General features: G+C 63.1%; 2 protein-coding genes across 2 annotated transcripts; both read right to left on the reverse strand.

The window, feature by feature from the left end:
- Positions 1-5,047: 5,047 nt before the first annotated feature.
- GRINA (glutamate ionotropic receptor NMDA type subunit associated protein 1) lies at positions 5,048-11,143 on the reverse strand. The gene is made up of 6 exons (XM_088062252.1): positions 10,833-11,143; positions 9,775-9,887; positions 8,071-8,271; positions 6,992-7,120; positions 6,299-6,442; positions 5,048-5,623 (listed from the first exon to the last, which is right to left on the reverse strand). The coding sequence occupies exons 1-6, from the start codon at positions 11,119-11,121 to the stop codon at positions 5,474-5,476; spliced, it is 1,026 nt and encodes a 341-aa protein (XP_087918378.1). The 5' UTR covers positions 11,122-11,143; the 3' UTR covers positions 5,048-5,473.
- A 400-nt stretch (positions 11,144-11,543) lies between these two features.
- Positions 11,544-13,956, reverse strand: LOC148184975 (uncharacterized). Its single transcript, XM_088059709.1, has 2 exons — positions 12,981-13,956; positions 11,544-12,662 (listed from the first exon to the last, which is right to left on the reverse strand). The coding sequence occupies exons 1-2, from the start codon at positions 13,954-13,956 to the stop codon at positions 11,608-11,610; spliced, it is 2,031 nt and encodes a 676-aa protein (XP_087915835.1). The 3' UTR covers positions 11,544-11,607.
- Between the last annotated feature and the right edge of the window lie 142 nt (positions 13,957-14,098).

The following is a 14,098-nucleotide window of genomic DNA, read 5'->3' on the forward strand; positions in this document are numbered from 1 at the left end:
GTCTTTGGGTTACACAAACAAAAGCAGTTTTTATTTTAATACTACACCATAGCCATAATATAATAATATAATACAATATATGTATTATACTACTATTCCTAAATTTCATCAATAAAGAAATAAAGAAAACTATATTAATACAACAAAAATTTCTCATTCTTATACACATAACCCCGAGCTGGCAGAGTGTATAATTCTATGATATTTTTGCAAATATTAAAATGAATAATTAAAATTATTCTTTATTATATCATTTAATATTTTTGCAAATATTAAAATGAATAATTAAAATTATTCAATATGATTTAATATTTTTGCAAATACTAAAACGAATAATTAAAATTATTCGATATTATATTATTTAATATTTTTTGCAAATATTGAAATGAATAATTAAAATTATTCGATATTATTTAATACTTTTGCAAATATTAAAATGAATAATTACAATTATTAAATATTATTTAATATTTTTGCAAATATTAAAATGAATAATTAAAATTATTCGATATTATATTATTTAATATTTTTTGCAAATATTAAAATGAATAATTAAAATTATTCAATATGATTTAATATTTTTGCAAATATTAAAACGAATAATTAAAATTATTCGATATTATATTATTTAATATTTTTTGCAAATATTGAAATGAATAATTAAAATTATTCGATATTATATTATTTAATATTTTTTGCGAATATTAAAATGAATAATTAAAATTATTCGATATTATATTATTTAATATTTTTGCAAATATTAAAACGAATAATTAAAATTATTCAATATTATTTAATACTTTTGCAAATATTCAAATGAATAATTACAATTATTCAATATGATTTAATATTTTTGCAAATACCAAGATGAATAATTAAAATTATTCGATATTATATTATTTAATATTTTTGCAAATATTATAACGAATAATTAAAATTATTCAATATGATTTAATACTTTTGCAAATATTAAAACGAATAATTAAAATTATTCATTTTAATATTTGCGAAAAGCCAACAATATAAAACGTTCTAAAGTTTAGGAGTTTATTTCAGGGCATGGGGGAGAGAGAGAGAGCTCTGCTAGGAGCCAGCAGAGCTCAGAGCAGGCTCGGAGAGAACACAAAAGGGGGTAAAATGTGAATCCATGAGCTCAAGACTTAAGATTGGTAAGAAAGAGAGTGAGAGAAGTGAGAGAGCCGGGGAAAAAGAGTTCAAGAAGAGCAGGAAAGAGCAGGAAAAAGCAGCAGCAGGAGGGTGGAAAGCGAGAGGAGAGAAGGCCAAGAGAGACGAAGGGAAGAGAACCAGGAGAGAGAATTCTCTTTTACAATTGTTTATATCATCTGTACATTGACTTTTCCTTCACTAACCGACCTTTCTGAGTGTACTAACACAGAAACATCTGTGTGTGACCGACAGAAATCGCTGCTTTTGCGTGCTTTTCGTTATCTCAGGGTCCTTTAGACCTTTTTTTAATAGGGCTGGGGAGAGGGGTCTCAGTTTTTTGGGGGGACAGAATGTGTTCTGCCACACCAGCTCAGTTTGTTTGAATTACTCCAACCCTGCTTTCATTTGTGTTTCTTCCTGAGCCTTTCTGGCTACGGAGTCATATTTAGAATTCCTTTCGGATTCTGCCTTCCCAGCACCTGCGCCGAGCTCCTCCCGAGCTCACCAGGAACGCTGCCAGCAATTCCTGCGGGACAACGAGCTCCTCCTCTAACCAGCGGCCTTGGGACGCATTTCTGTGCCAGAAGAGCAGCCCGAGCGGAAATTTCAGCTGCGGCGCTTGCAGAGAGCTCCTGGCCCGAGCTGCAGCCGGGATGGAAAACGGCGCTGGAAAAAATCCTCTGTCCTGTGCTGGGAAACGCCGTCCTGAGCCCTGGGAGCGCTGCAGGGAATGCACCGGGAGCGCTGCAGGGAATGCACCGGGAGCGCTGCAGGGAATGCACCGACAGCAGCTGCAGGGAATGCACCGGGAGCGCTGCAGGGAATGCACCGACAGCAGCTGCAGGGAATGCACCGGGAGCGCTGCAGGGAATGCACTGGGAGCGCTGCAGGGAATGCACCGACAGCAGCAGCAGGGAATGCACCGACAGCAGCAGCAGGGAATGCACCGGGAGCGCTGCAGGGAATGCACCGGGAGCGCTGCAGGGAATGCACCGGGAGCACTGCAGGGAATGCACCGGGAGCGCTGCAGGGAATGCACCGGGAGCGCTGCAGGGAATGCACTGGGAGCGCTGCAGGGAATGCACCGGGAGCGCTGCAGGGAATGCACCGGGAGCGCTGCAGGGAATGCACTGGGAGCGCTGCAGGGAATGCACCACCAGCAGCTGCAGGGAATGCACCAACAGCAGCTGCAGGGAATGCACTGGGAGCGCTGCAGGGAATGCACCGGGAGCGCTGCAGGGAATGCACCAACAGCAGCTGCAGGGAATGCACTGGGGGCGCTGCAGGGAATTCACCGGGAGCGCGGCAGGGAATGCACTGGCAGCAGTTGCAGGAAATGCACCGGGAGCGCTGCAGGGAATGCACTGGGAGCGCTGCAGGGAATGCACCACCAGCAGCTGCAGGAAATGCACCAACAGCAGCTGCAGGGAATGCACCGGGAGCGCTGCAGGGAATGCACTGGGAGCGCTGCAGGGAATGCACCAGGAGTGCTGCAGGGAATGCACCGGGAGCGCTGCAGGGAATGCACCGGGAGCGCTGCAGGGAATGCACCGGGAGCGCTGCAGGGAATGCACCGGGAGCACTGCAGGGAATGCACCGACAGCAGCAGCAGGGAATGCACTGGGGGCGCTGCAGGGAATGCACTGGGGGCGCTGCAGGGAATGCACTGGGGGCGCTGCAGGGAATGCACCGGGAGCGCGGCAGGGAATGCACCGGGATCGCTGCAGGGAATGCACTGGGGGCGCTGCAGGGAATGCACCGGGAGCGCGGCAGGGAATGCACCGGGAGCACTGCAGGGAATGCACCGGGAGCGCTGCAGGGAATGCACCGACAGCAGCAGCAGGGAATGCACTGGGAGTGCTGCAGGGAATGCACTGGGAGAACTGCAGGGAATGCACCGGGAGCGCTGCAGGGAATGCACCGGGAGCGCTGCAGGGAATGCACCGGGAGCGCTGCAGGGAATGCACTGGGAGCGCTGCAGGGAATGCACCGGGAGTGCTGCAGGGAATGCACCGGCAGCAGCAGCAGGGAATGCACCGGGAGTGCTGCAGGGAATGCACCGACAGCAGCTGCAGGAAATGCATCACCAGCAGCTGCAGGAAATGCACCGACAGCAGCTGCAGGAAATGCATCACCAGCACTGCTCTCCTGTGCAGCCCGTTAGATGCAGCCCGGGTCAGCCTGCAGCGATTCTCGCCCGGCACTCGTCGGTTCCGGGTTGTTTTTCTCCGTTTGCTTTAAACACCGAGCGAGCAGCAGAGCCGACAAACCTCGAACCTCGTCCTGCTCCCGCTTCCATTTCAAACCCACTTTTATTTCATTTCAAACCCACTTTTATTTCATTTCAAACCCATTTTTATTTCATTTCAAACCCATTTTTATTTCATTTCAAACCCACTTTTATTTCATTTCAAACCCATTTTTATTTCATTTCAAACCCATTTTTATTTCATTTCAAACCCATTTTTATTTCATTTCAAACCCACTTTTATTTCATTTCAAACCCGCCCTCATTTCAAACCCACTTTTATTTCATTTCAAACCCATTTTTATTTCATTTCAAACCCGCTTTTATTTCAAACCCACTCCTGCTTCCATTTCAAACCTGCTTTTATTTCATTTCAAACCTGCTTTTATTTCATTTCAAACCTGCTTTTATTTCATTTCAAACCTGCTTTTATTTCATTTCAAACCTGCTTTTGCTCTCATTTCCAACCTGCCCCTGCTTCCATTTCAAACCCACTTCCATTTCAAACCTGCTTTCATTTCAAACCCGCTTTTGCTTTAGTTTCAAACCTCTTATTTCAAACCCGCTTTTGCTTTCATTTGAATCCCACTTTTGCTTTCATTTCAAACCCGTTTCCATTTCACACCTGATTTTGCTTCCATTTCCAACCTGATTTTGCTTCCATTTCCAACCCGCTTTTGCTGCTGCCTCTGCCGGTGCCACCTTAGAACCCTTCCAGCGGCTCTGGGAGCTCTGCAGGAGGGGAGCAGCGCAGGGATCGGCGCAGGGATCGGCGCAGGGATCGGCGCAGGGAGCAGCGCAGGGATCGGCGCAGGGAGCGGCGCAGGGATCGGCGCAGGGAGCAGCGCAGGGATCGGCGCAGGGATCGGCGCAGGGAGCAGCGCAGGGATCGGCGCAGGGAGCAGCGCAGGGATCGGCGCAGGGATCGGTGCAGGGAGCAGCGCAGGGATCGGCGCAGGGAGCGGCGCAGGGAGCGGCGCAGGGATCGGCGCAGGGATCGGCGCAGGGATCGGCGCAGGGATCGGCGCAGGGATCGGCGCAGGGATCGGCGCAGGGAGCAGCGCAGGGATCGGTGCAGGGAGCGGCGCAGGGAGCGGCGCAGGGATCGGCGCAGGGAGCAGCGCAGGGACCGGCGCAGGGAGCAGCGCAGGGATCGGCGCAGGGAGCGGCGCAGGAGAGCGGCGCAGGGAGCGGCGCAGGGATCGGCGCAGGGATCGGCGCAGGAGAGCGGGGATCGCCTCTCCAGGGAGAAGAGGGAGATGGAAACACTGCCCAGCGCCACGGAGCGGGTCGGGAATGGAGGAATCGTGGAATTTGTGTTGGATGGAAAAGGCTCCGAGCCCAGCGCTGCTCGTGGCACTGCCGAGGCCACCGCAGGCCGTGAACGCGCGCCCATCACCGACCCCCGGGCACTCCGGCCGCAGCTGGGCAGCCCTTTCCAGGAAGGAATATCCCGATTTCCCAATTTCCCAATTCCAACCTCCCCCGAGGCCGTTTCCCCCGGGAGCAGGACCCGCCCTGACCCGGCCGTGCCGCCGCGGTGTCCCCAGGCTGTCCTCGGGGACGCGCTGGGATGGAGCCGGGGCCGCGGGAGATGAACCAGACGATTTATTAACAGCAGGACCGGGATGGGGAGGGGGCGGGAGGGGTCCGGGGGTGGGGACAGGCAGGGCTGGTGGCCTGGGGGGGGTCGGGGAGTGGCTCCGTGAGGGGAGCGTGGCTCAGAGCAGGAGGGTCTGAGGGTGCTCGGGGGCTCTGGGGACACACGGGGACAGTGGCTCCGGGTGGCTGGGGAGGCAGGGACCGCGGCTCGGGGGTCTGCAGTGCCACCACCGCCCCTGCCCGCGCTGCCCGAGCGGGGACGGGGAGGGGACAGGACACGGGGGAGGGGGCTCCAAAGTGCTCCCACTCCGCGTTCAGCGCAGGGGGGGGAACCGTGATCACGGTGGGGAGGAGCGGGGGGGGCCCCGCGGGGCAGGAACCGCCGGGGAACGCGATGAGAGAACAAAACCGGCTACGGGGAGGGGGTCCCGAGCGGGGGGGGGGGGCGGGCCGGGGTTACTCCTTGGCCCTGCCGATGATGGCGAGGATGTAGAGGAAGATGTTGATGATGTCGGTGTAGAGGTTGAGCGCGGCGAAGATGTATTCCTCGGGGCTCAGCGCCAGCTGCTTGTTCCCCAGGATCAGCTGCGTGTCCACCGCCAGGAACTGCGGGACGGAGCAGTGTTGGGGGGCGCCGGGAGCTGCCCCCCGCCCCGAACCGGCCGGGCACCCCCCCTGCACCCCCCAGCCCAGGGGACACCCCCATGCTGTGTGTGCCCACCGAGCTGGAGCAGCCAGGGGTGCTGGGGCACTGCCCCCCTAAACCTAACCCCAACCCTAAACTGGGGACCCCGGCACTGCCCCCCTAATCCCAACCCTAACCCCGAACCCCTAAACCCAACCTGGGGACCCCAGCACCAACCCCTACAACCCTAACCCCAACCCCTAAACCCAACCTGGGGACCCTGGAACTGTCCCCCTAACCCCAACCCCAATCTGGGGACCCGGGAACTGCCCCCCTAACCCTAACCCCAACCCCCAAACCCAACCTGGGGACCCCAGCACTGCCCCCCAAAGCACTTGGGGACCCCAGCACTGCCCCCCTAACCCCAACCCCCAACCCCTAAACCCAACCTGGGGACCCTGAACAGCCCCTGGGGACCCCAGCAGTGCCCCCCAGCCCCTGGGGACCCCGACTCTGCCCCCCAGCCCCTGGGGACCCTGAACAGCCCCTGGGGACCCCAGCAGTGCCCCCCAGAACCCCAGGGGACCCCAGCAGTGCCCCCCAGCACCCCAGGGGACCCCAGCAGTGCCCCCCAGCCCCTGGGGACCCCGACTCACGCAGGTGAAGAGCAGGGCCCCCAGCGAGGCGTAGACGATGTCCACGATGCGGTTCCGGATGAAGATGCAGAGGATGGAGAAGAGGATGAGCACGACCAGGCAGATGATGAGGACGCCCCGGCACGAGGTGAAATCGTACTTGGTCTGTGGGGAGGGGGATTGGGGGGGATCAGAGCCCCGTGTGGAGCCCCCAGACCCAGCAGGGGCCTCAGAGGGGTCACCCCCCTGTTGAGAGCCCCCAGACCCAGCAGGGAGCTCAGGGAGAGTCATACACCCCATCAGGGGCTCCAAGGCCCGGGAGGGAGCTGAGGGGAGACCCCAGACCCCCCCAGGACCCAGCAGGGAGCTGAGGGGAGACCCCAGACCCCCCCAGGACCCAGCAGGGAGCTGAGGGGAGACCCCAGACCCCCCCAGGACCCCAGAGAGGGGCTGTACCCCCGGTATGGAGCCCCCCGACCCAGCAGGGAGCTGAGGGGAGACCCCAGAGCCCCCAGACCCAGCAGGGAGCTCAGGGAGGGGTCACCCCCCTGTTCAGAGCCCCCAGACCCAGCAGGGAGCTCAGAGGGGAGACCCCAGAGCCCCCAGACCCAGCAGGGAGCTGAGGGGAGACCCCAGACCCCCCCAGGACCCCGAGGGGGGCTGTACCCCCGGTGTGGAGCCCCCAGAGCCAGCAGGGACAGCCCTGGCGCTGACCTGCAGCGAGAAGATGACGACGGTGAAGCAGACGACGACGGTGATGCCCACGGCCATGATGACGGCCTCGGTGTCGTAGAAGCTGGCGATCATCCCCACCATGTAGGACAGGCTGACGGTCAGGATGGACTGGGGGACAGGGGGGACACGTCAGGGCTGCCTGAGCAGCGTGGCACCCCAAAACATGGCACGTGTGCCCTGATCAGTGTCCCCTGCCTCAGTGTCCCCTGGGTCAGTGTCCCCTGGATCAGTGTCCCCTGGGTCAGTGTCACCTGCCTCAGTGTCCCCTGCCTCAGTGTCCCCTGGGTCAGTGTCACCTGGGTCAGTGTCACCTGGGTCAGTGTCCCCTGCCTCAGTGTCACCAAGATCAGTGTCACCAAACCCTCGGTGTCCCCTGGGTCAGTGTCCCCAAACATGGCACGCGTCCCCTGGATGAGTGTCCCCAAACCCTCAGTGTCCCCTGATCAGTGTCCCCAAACCCTCAGTGTCCCCAAACCCTCTCTGTCCCCTGATCAGTGTCCCCAAACCCTCAGTGTCCCCTGCCTCAGTGTCCCCAAATACTCAGTGTCCCCAACCCTCAGTGGCCCTGACCCTCAGTGTCCCCAGCCTTCGGTGTCCCCTGTCTCAGTGTCCCTGCCTCGGTGTCCCCAACCTTCTGTGTGCCCCTGCCTCAGTGTCCCCAAACCCCCCGTGCCTCCCATTCCCAGGACCTGTCGTGCCCCCGGTACCCCCCATACCCCCCATACCCCCCCGTACCCCCCATACCCCCCATACACCCCTGTGCCCCCCATTCCCAGGACCCCCCATACCCCCCAGACACCCCTCCATACCCCCCATACCCCCCTGTGCCCCCCGTGCCCCCCATTCCCGTGCCCCCCGTGCCCCCCGTGCCCCCCGTGCCCCCCATTCCCAGGACCCCCCATTCCCGTGCCCCCCGTACCCCCCATACCCCCCCGTACCCCCCGTACCCCCCATACCCCCCTGTGCCCCCCATTCCCAGGACCCCCCATACCCCCCATACCCCCCTGTGCCCCCTGTGTCCCCCGTGCCCCCCGTGCCCCCCGCGCCCCCCAGCCCACCAGGGACACGAGGTTCCAGGGGTGCTTGCGGCGGAAGTCTCCGCAGCAGCTGAGGACGATGAGGGAGATGAAGAAGACGGCGTAGGACACGTAGTACGTCCACACGTTGCGCTGCACGAAGCCCCGCACGCCGCTCACGAAGGTGAAGACGGTGACGAAGGCGAAGGTGACGGTCAGCTGCAGCGTCAGCACCAGGAACACCTGCGGACAGGTGGGGAGGCTGACGGGCTGCTGCACTTCAGAGACTCAAATGCATTTTTCCCCTTTTTCAGTTGCGATTTCCCCCCCAGCTTCTCCTTCTCCTAATTCTTTACCACGTCGAGATCTCACGGCCACCGAAGTTTCCCCGCTCAGCCCCGCGGATGGAGCAAAGAGAGGACCCCGCTGGCATTTCCAGCTGCTTGAGGTTTCTTTAGCCCAGGGAAGCGCGGGGTTGGGAGAAGAGAGACCCTTCTGTCCAAGCCGGGAGTTTGTAACTCTGTTTTTCCCTGTCCCAGAACGGCTCTGAGCTCTGGGAGCTGAGAGCATTTGTTTCCTTTCCCTTCCCTTCCTTTCCCCCCTGTGCTGCCAGGAAAACAAGCCCCCCTCTCCGGAGAATACTCCCACACCTCTGCGGGCATTTGGAGAGGTCGCTGTCTGTTATTTCTTATCTTGGTGTGTGTAACCGCGATTTGTAGAAAGTTTGCAGCTGAGAAAAACGATCGTTTCTGTCTCTGAGGTTCCCTCCCTCCAAAAATCCCTGTTAAAAGGAGACCCCCCAGACCCCCAACCCTTGGTCTCTCTTTTGGATTCCTTTGGAATCCTCTGGATTCCCCTTCAGAGAAATAAACTGGAACACAAGGCAGGGGGAGAGTCCCCCCCCCGATTTCTTTACTCCCCAGACTGGGACTCCTGAAGAAAACCAGTGAACCCCACGAAGATCCGCAGGCTCCAAACCCGAGAGAGGAGAAACCTCATCCCTGAGCCAGCCGGGCCACGCTCCGCAAGATCGAGTCAGCGATGGGGGGGGTCCCCACGACCCCCCAAACCCCCCCCGATGTCCCCACGACCCCCCAAACCCCCCCCGATGTCCCCACGACCCCCCAAACCCCCCCGATGTCCCCACGACCCCCCAAGCCCCCCCCGATGTCCCCACGACCCCCCAAACCCCCCCCGATGTCCCCACGACCCCCCAAGCCCCCCGATGTTCCCAAACCCCCCCCAAACCCCCCAAAGCCCCCCCAATGTCCCCAGGACCCCCAAGCCCCCCCAAACCCCTCTGATGTCCCCAGACCCCCCCAAACCCCCCAAGTCCCCCAATGTCCCCAGACCCCCCCAAACCCCCCGATGTCCCCAGGACCCCCCAGCCCCCCCGAGCCCCCCAATGTCCCCACAACCCCCAAACCCCCCCGATGTCCCCAGGACCCCCCAGCCCCCCCAAAACCCTCTGATGTCCCCAGGACACCCCAGCCCTCCAGAGCCCCCCGATGTCCCCAGGACCCCCCAAGCCCCCCAAACCCCCCCGATGTCCCCAGGACCCCCCCAAGCCCCCCAAACCCCCCCGATGTCCCCAGGACCCCCAGCCCCCCCGAGCCCCCCAATGCCCCCAGGACCCCCCAGCCCCCCAGAGCCCCCCGATGTCCCCAGCCCCCCCCAAACCCCCCAAGCCCCCCGATGTCCCCACGACCCCCCCCAAACCCCCCGGAGCCCCCCAAGGTCTCTGACCTTGCGGATGAAGGCCTGCCGGATGCTCTTGTCGTCCCAGTGCGCCGAGGGGAAGTCCTGGTTGTCATAGTAGGAGGGGGGCCCGTCCTCGTGGTAGGTGCTGTGCAGGGGGGCTGCGGGGAGGGGAGGGGGGACACGGCACTGGGTATTTGGGGGGGGTCCCAGGAGCTGTGGGTAGTGGGGTTCTGTGCCCCGCAGAGCCGGCTGGCGCAGCGCTGGGCAGCGTCTCCCTTCCGCAGGGTCACGGCAGGGACCCCCAGCTGCCCCCCAGGACCCGCGCGGGGGGATCCTGAGCCCCCCCCCGAGCCCCCCAATATCTGCAGGGGGGACCCCCCTCCCAGGGATCCCCCCCAGCTGCCCCCCAGGACCCGCGGGGGGTCCCTGCTGCCCCCCCTGACCCCCCCCCCCCCCGAGCCCCTCAATGTCTGCACGGCCAAAACGGGGACCCCCCCTCCCAGGGAACCCCCCCAGTGCCCACAGCCAGGGGCCGCCCCCCAGCCCTGAAGCCCCCAGACTCAAACAGGAGCCCGGGGAGGGGGGGTCTGCACCCCCCATGTGGCAGCCAGGAGGGTCCCACACTCCATCCAGAGCCCCCCCGGGATGGACCCCCCCGGGACGGACCCCCCCCAGAATGAAGCCCCCCCAGAATGAAACCCCCCAGGACAGAGCCCCCCCGGGATGGGTCCCCCCGGGACGGACCCCCCCCAGAATGGAGCCCCCCAGGACAAAGCCCCCCCGGGATGGATCCCCCCGGGACGGACCCCCCCCAGAATGGAGCCCCCCAGGACAAAGCCCCCCCGGGATGGATCCCCCCAGAATGGAGCCCCCCAGAATGAAGCCCCCCCAGAATGAAGCCCCCCAGGACAGAGCCCCCCCGGGATGGACCCCCCCAGAATGGTGCCCCCCAGGACAGAGCCCCCCAGAATGGATCCCCCCGGGATGGATCCCACCCGGACGGACCCCCCCCAGAATGGAGCCCCCCAGGACAGAGCCCCCCAGGATGGATCCCCCCGGGATGGAGCCCCCCCAGAATGAAGGCCCCCCCCCCCCGGACTCACAGTCCTGGTCTCCGGGCACCATGGGCTGGGGCTGGGCGTAGGGGGCCTGCCCGTGGGGCCCCTGGGGGTCCGGCCCGGGGGGGGGGTACGGCCCGGGGGGGTACGGCCCGGCCGGGGGGGGGTACGGCCCCGGCCCCGGGGTGAAACCCGACTGGGCGTAGGGGGCAAACTGGGGCAGGGGGTAGGGGGCCACGGGGTAGGGGGGCTGCGGGTAGGCCGGGGGGGCCGGGGGGGGCTGCTGCCCCCCGAAGCCGTCGCTCGTCACCAGGAAACTCTTCTCGTGGGACATGGCGACCCCCGGGCGGCGGCCGCTGTGGGGAGGGGGACAGGGGTTAGAGATGGCACTGCCACCCCCCTGCTGCTGGCACCCCCCGAGACCACCCAGTGCAGCCCCCAGACCCACCCAGTGCAGCCCCCCAGACCCACCCTGCACTGTCACCCCCCCCCGAGACCACCCAGTGCAGCCCCCTGAGAGCACCCAGTGCAGCCCCCAGACTCACCCAGTCCAGTCCCCAGACCCACCCAGTGCAGCCCCCGAGACCACCCAGTGCAGCCCCCAGACCCACCCTGCACTGTCCCCCCCCCCGAGACCACCCAGTGCCGCCCCCAGACCCGCCCAGTGCAGCCCCCGAGACCACCCAGTGCAGCCTCCCGAGACGACCCAGTGCAGCCGGCAGACCCACCTAGTGGACCCCCAGAGACCACCCAGTGCAGCCCCCAGACCCCCACAGCCACTGCAGCCCCCGGGCAGTCCCGGTTTGGGGTCCCCGGTGTTTCATTCCCGGTATTTCAGCCCCGGTTTGGGGTCCCCACCATCGGGGGTCCCGTCCCGCTCCCCCCGCCCCCGCGGCCGCACAAGATGGCGGCGGCCAGCCCGTTGCCATGGCAACAGCCCCGGGGCCGGGGGCGATGTGCGGGACCGGGGGTCGCTGTTTGGGCCGGGGTCCCTGTTCGGGCCGGGGGTCGCTGTTTGGGCCGGGGTCCCTGTTCGGGCCGGGGGTCGCTGTTTGGGGCGGGGGTCGCTGTTTGGGCCGGGGTCGCTGTGCGGGGTCGCTGTTTGGGTCGGGGGTCGGTGTTCGGGCCGGGGGTCGCTGTTTGGGCCGGGGGTCGCTGTTCGGGCCGGGGGTCGCTGTTTGGGTCGGGGTCGCTGTTTGGGTCGGGGTCGGTGTTCGGGCCGGGGGTCGCTGTTTGGGTCGGGGTCGCTGTTCGGGCCGGGGGTCGCTGTTTGGGTCGGGGTCGCTGTTCGGGCCGGGGGTCGCTGTTTGGGTCGGGGGTCGCTGTTTGGACCGCGGGTCGCTGTTCGGGCCGGGGTCGCTGTTTGGGTCGGGGTCGCTGTGCGGGGTCGCTGTTGGGGGGGGGGTCGCTGTTCGGGCCGGGGGTCGCTGTTTGGGTCGGGGGTCGCTGTTCGGGCCCGGGGTCGCTGTTTGGGTCGGGGTCGCTGTTCGGGCCGGGGTCGGTGTTTGGGTCGGGGTCGGTGTTCGGGCCGGGGTCGGTGTTCGGGCCGGGGTCGCTGTTTGGGTCGGGGTCGCTGTTCGGGCCGGGGTCGCTGTTTGGGTCGGGGGTCGCTGTTTGGGTCGGGGTCGCTGTTTGGGTCGGGGGTCGCTGTTCGGGCCGGGGTCGCTGTTCGGGCCGGGGTCGGTGTTTGGGTCGGTGTCGCTGTTCGGGCCGGGGTCGGTGTTTGGGTCGGTGTCGCTGTTCGGGCCGGGGTCGGTGTTTGGGTCGGGGGTCGCTGTTTGGGTCGGGGTCGCTGTTTGGGTCGGGGGTCGGTGTTCGGGCCGGGGTCGCTGTTCGGGCCGGGGTCGCTGTTCGGGCCCGCTCCCCGCCGCGATTACCGGCAGCGCTGCGGGGGAAGCTCCGGCGCGGCCTCACCGCCCCCTCGGGCCGTCCCCGGGAGCAGCGGGGTCCCGCCAGGCCCGGTCCCGGTCCCGGTGCCGCCTCACGGAACCGGGCCGGCTCCGCCGCAGCCCCGGGGCCGCCCCCGCTGCCCGAGCCCGGTTACAAAACCGAGCGCTGCGGGAGCGGCGGCTGCGCCCTGAGCGGGGACCGCGCACCCGGCGCTGCGGTACCGGCAGCGGAACAGCGGTACCGGTGCGGTACCGGCAGCGGAACAGCGGTACCGGTGCGGTACCGGCAGCGGAACAGCGGTACCGGTGCGGTACCGGCAGCGGAACAGCGCCACGGTACCGGTGCAGTACCGGTGTGGTACCGGTGTGGGGCCGGCGCGGTACCGGCAGCGGCGCGGTACCGCTGTGACGGCAGTGCCGGTCCGGCACCGCCGCTGTTCCGGTGCCGGTGCGGTACCGCTGTGGTACCGGTACCGCCGCTGTTCCGGTACCGGTGCGGTACCGCTGTGGTACCGGTACCGCCGCTGTTCCGGTGCCGGTGCGGTACCGCTGTGGTACCGGTACCGCCGCTGTTCCGGTACCGGTACCGCCGCTGTTCCGGTGCCGCAGCGGCCCCGGCCCGGCCAACGGGCAGCTCCGGCCGGTGGCGCAGGCACCGCGGCCGCGTGACGGCCCCGCGCCCCGGGCGAGCGGCGGAACCGGGGGGGTTCGGCCCTGCGGAGCCGCGGGGGCGGCACCGACACCGGGCGGGGGGGGCACGGAGCGGGCACGGAGCGCCGGGGAGGCTTTACCGGGGGCACCGGGTGCGACACCCCGCACGGGCTCGGGGGTACCGGAGACACCCCGCAGCACGGGGTGCGGGGGGAGCCCGGGGTGCGGTGTACGGGGGGTCTCGGTGTGCGGGGTTTGGGGGGTTCGGGGGGCTCGGTGTGCGGGGGGGTCGGTGTGCGGGGGTCTCGGTGTGCGGGGGTCTCGGTGTGCGGGGGTCTCGGTGTGCGGTGGTCTCGGTGTGGGGGGGTCTCGGTGTGCGGGGGTCTCGGTGTGCGGGGGTCTCGGTGTGCGGGGGGGTCGGTGTGCGGGGGTCTCGGTGTGGGGGGGTCTCGGTGTGCGGGGGTCTCGGTGTACGGGGGTCTCGGTGTGCGGGGGTCTCGGTGTGCGGGGGGGTCCCTGTGTGCGGGAGGGTCCGGGGGGCGCAGGGGAGCCGCAGCCCGGCGTGCGGGGGGCGCAGGGATGCCCACGGCGCGGCGGGCGGCGTTGCGGGGGTGCCGGTGTTCCCGCATCACGGGTTTGCGGGGGTGCCGCCGCCCGCTCCCCCCCCCCCCCCGGCGGTTCTCTCCGAGCCCCGTAAGCCGCTTTGCTCGGTAAAGCCCCGCCGCGGCCTATTTACGGCACCAGCCAGCCTAATCCCCGAGCGCTGCCTCG

The sequence above is a fragment of the Pseudopodoces humilis genome, chromosome 1, assembly GCF_049639895.1.
Source record: "Pseudopodoces humilis isolate 2021_Gansu_Grassland_sample_001 chromosome 1, ASM4963989v1, whole genome shotgun sequence".
NCBI classification, from domain to species: domain Eukaryota; kingdom Metazoa; phylum Chordata; class Aves; order Passeriformes; family Paridae; genus Pseudopodoces; species Pseudopodoces humilis.

Coding starts and splice junctions, on each gene's coding strand:
- GRINA (XM_088062252.1), bottom strand. CDS start 11,121: ATGTCCCACGAGAAGAGTTTCCTGGTGACGAGCGACGGCTTCGGGGGG. Junction 7,121..8,070: donor CCTGGAACCTCGTGTCCCTG/GTGGGCTGGGGG, acceptor CCTGTCCCCCAG/TCCATCCTGACCGTCAGCCT. Junction 6,443..6,991: donor TCGTCATCTTCTCGCTGCAG/GTCAGCGCCAGG, acceptor CCCTCCCCACAG/ACCAAGTACGATTTCACCTC.
- LOC148184975 (XM_088059709.1), bottom strand. CDS start 13,956: ATGCGGGAACACCGGCACCCCCGCAACGCCGCCCGCCGCGCCGTGGGC. Junction 12,663..12,980: donor CCGCTGCCGGTACCGCACCG/GTACCGCTGTTC, acceptor AGCGCTGCCGGT/AATCGCGGCGGGGAGCGGGC.